At 29.4% G+C, this 3,758-nt stretch overlaps 1 protein-coding gene across 1 annotated transcript; it reads right to left on the bottom strand.

Moving 5' to 3' along the window:
- Positions 1-2,485: 2,485 nt before the first annotated feature.
- On the bottom strand, positions 2,486-3,448 carry HELRODRAFT_162051 (hypothetical protein; the record flags this gene model as incomplete). Its single annotated transcript, XM_009024374.1, has 1 exon — positions 2,486-3,448. The coding sequence occupies one exon, from the start codon at positions 3,446-3,448 to the stop codon at positions 2,486-2,488; it is 963 nt and encodes a 320-aa protein (XP_009022622.1).
- Positions 3,449-3,758: the final 310 nt, after the last annotated feature.

Genomic DNA, 3,758 nt, shown 5'->3' with positions numbered 1-3,758 from the left:
GAATTTATTCCAGGGTATTGATCGCTGAGGAGTGTTTTAATGTTTTGTATTTCTGTGACCTTATTTATTAGTTTTATAAAATCATGTGCATTCTGGGTTTTTGATGTTATAATAAATGCGTACCTAGTGAAGTGATCTACTAGAAGGTGTAGGTATTTCTTGGTTGATCTTGAACTACCAAAACCGCCAATTGTGTCTATTGATATTATTTCAAGAGGTCTTGTGGCTGGCCCTAGATATGACATTAATCCGTATTTGTCTTGTCCTCTTGTTTTGTTCTTTATGCAAATTTCACAGCTCTTACAAACATCTTTTATATTTTTTGTTAAATTCTTTGATACATATATTGAACTAACAGTCTTTAGCATTTGTCCAACTCCAATGTGACATAAATCCTCGTGTATTCGTTTTATAAGCTTAATACTGAATTTTTCTGTTAATATTATTTTATCTTTGTTTCTTATTTTTTTGTAGTATACATTATGTTTTTCAATTATTTTGTTTTTGTTTTTTTGTATTTCTTCATTTTTATTCTGATCTACCATAATATCCTCCAACGTAATTAAATTCACTACTTTTAATTGATCTTCTATATTTTCTTCTGGTTCCAACACGGGGTTTCGGCTTAAACAATCTGCTTCTAAATTTTTTCTTCCTGGGGAATATTTGATTTTGAAGTCATACTGTGAAAGGTAATAAGTGAGGTCACCCAGCTCTTCATCTGTTCTTGCTCTCAAATTCATGTTCTCCAAAGGTTTGTGATCTGAGTAAACTGTAAATGATTTTCCTATTAACCAGTACTGCCAATGTCTCAGTGCTTCCCTGATGGCCAAACATTCTAAATATATAGCTTTTTTCTTTTTTTGTGCTTCATTAAGCTTTTTTGAAAAATAGGCTACTGGTTTTTCTTTACCATCTGTTTGTACCTGTTTCAAAATTGCACCAACGCCCTCCAATGACGCATCGGTATAGATGTTAATTGGTAGATTTTGATCATATATTTCTAGTATCGGCTGTGAACATAAGAGACTCTTTACTTTGTCAAAGGCTTGCTGACATTCTTCAGACCAAACAAATTTCTGATTTTTCCGAAGTAAGTTATGTAGAGAATCTAGTATAATTGCACTTCTTGGTATGTATTCGTGATAAAAATTTATTTTTCCTAAAAATTGTCTAACGTTCCTTTGGGTTTTAGGTATTGGGAAATTTTTTATTGAAATTAGGTTGTCCTTTATTGGTTGTATCGAATTGTTTTGAATAATATGTCCTAAGTATTTGATAGAATTTGATGCAAATGTACATTTTTTAAATTTTAAGCGAAATCCTTCTGTTTGAATTGCTTCTAGCAACTGTTTCAAGTGTTTTATGTGTTCTTCGAAAGATTTTGAAAATACCAAGATGTCATCAATATAATTAACAGTAAATTCAGTAAGTTTATATTTTCTAAGTATATTACTCAATATTCTTTAGAATATTGCTGGTGCTGTCTTCAGACCGAACGGTAGACAAGTCCATTGGAAGTGTCCTTCTTGTGTTACAAATCCTGTCTTCTTTCTGTCTTCTACTCTAAGTGGTATAGACCAAAAAGCGGAGTTTATGTCTAGACTTGTGAAATTGTTGCAATTCCTTGTCTTTATCATTAGGTCATCAATTAACGGGAATGGTTGAGCCTGTGGTACTACAATTTTATTTAAATCTCTAAAGTCTATACATAGTCTTGACTTTTTATTTTCTTCTTTCTTAAATGCTAAAGTTATTGGTGCTGCACATGGACTATAGGACTCCTCTATTAGCTTATTATCTAATAATTTTGATATTTGTTCTGCTATTTCTTTTTTGTCTTTTATAGTGCATCTATAAGGCCTCTTGCTGCAGTATTTATCTAATAACAAATCTATTCTTGCTTCATATCCTTTAACTGTTCCTACGTCATACTTGTCCTTGGCAAAAACTGATTTATATCGTTGTATTAGCTTATTAATCTCTTTCCTTTTTGTTTCATCTAAATGGTTTACTTTTATTTCAAATTCTTTTTCTTTAATATGTTCGTTAAAATTTATTTTATATTCCTTTTCATATTTGTTAACCTCGTTTTCTCTCTTGATTATTCTTTCTTCTTTTTTAATATTTTCTTGTTGAAAATATAGTTTTTGAGTAATTTTTAACTTTTCATTTTGTACTAACTTGTATGTTTTTATCATGTCTAATCCTATTAAAAAATCATATCTGAAATGCGCATCATCGATAATGTAAACATCTACTTTTTCTTCTATTTCGAAAATTTTAATTTTTAGCTTCGTCAAATCACAAGTTTTTTTAACACCATTAATTGTAACTAAATTTTGTTCATTTACATTATTATTCTCGTTTTTTAATTTTAGTAATTTTGAATTAATTAGAGAAACATTCGAACCTGAATCATACACTCCATATATCTCTAATTTAGAATTTATTATGAGTTTGACTTTAATTAATGGTGTTACTATTAGTTTTTTTGTTTTGTTTCATTTAACTCTGCTTCAATCACTGAATTGTTGATATGTTTTATATATCTTCTATCAAATTTATTATTATCTCTCATTTTAAACCAACATGCAGCCTCTGGATGGTAGCGTATACCTTTATTTAACCGTTCACATATTTTGCATGCAGTACGTTCCTCAATTTTGTTATATATCTTCTGGTTTTCGTATCTCGTGTAGGTTCCATTCTTATTTTTATTCATCAAATGTTCATACTTTCTTACTTCATTGAATAAGTCTACTGTATCTTCCATTGATTGTCTATTTATCTTTTCTAGAACAAAGCCTGGCAATCCAGCTGCAATTAGATCCACTAGAGTACCTGTATCTATTGATGTTCTCATGTCCAGTAAAAGTTTTTCTTTTTTTATAGCATAATCCACCAATGAACCATCCTTGTACTTAAATAACAACGCATAAGTCACTTGGTTCCATTCTTTTTCAAAAACATCAATCCACTGGCTTGGGTTAGTATTTTTACTTGTAAATCTTTCAATTATAAACTTTTCTGCAATATATTTCAGGTTCTGTTTTTTTAAATCTTGTGAGCTTTCAATAAATTTTGTAAATAATTTTTCCAATGAATCTGTATTTTTTCCTAAATTACCAGATGCTTGCTTTTGTTCAATTTCTTCGAGATATTGATCTCCAAATTGTAGATTACCATCTTCATCTATGTACACGTTACTTAGTTCATTTGTCATTGTAATCCAAATTTTTCTCGTCTGATGTCTTTTTTTTAAACTATTTTTTATTTTATTGTACGCAGCTGTCTTTATCAACTCTTTATGAAGACTAGCAGACTGTAATTCTTCTGGAATAGCAAACACTTTTTCATCTCTTGTCGTTATGGAGGTTACACAATATACATTTGACTTTCCATCACTCGCTGGCAACACTGCAAATTCAAATCGTAGCTGGTCCATTTTATAATTCATTTAGGTTTCTCAATAAACGGAAATGTCGTTTTATAAGGGTTTCTATTATAATTTAGGATTTAAACAAACAAATGTGTTGCTTCTGAAAACAAAGAAACGACATTTAAAGTTTATTATTTCACAAATTATAATCAGTCACAAAATATATTTAATTAAACTTTACTTTTAGGTTTTCTTTTAACTTATCAACAAAAAACCCCAGACAAAAAATTTGCAGTGTATTATCAATCGCGCAAAGCGCGACAAAATCAAAATTAAAGAAATATAGTTTCTTTACATATATATATATATATATATA

This window comes from Helobdella robusta (genome assembly GCF_000326865.2).
Source record: "Helobdella robusta unplaced genomic scaffold HELROscaffold_4, whole genome shotgun sequence".
Taxonomy (NCBI): Eukaryota; Metazoa; Annelida; class Clitellata; order Rhynchobdellida; family Glossiphoniidae; genus Helobdella; species Helobdella robusta.
This window is presented reverse-complemented; position numbering and strand designations above follow the sequence as displayed.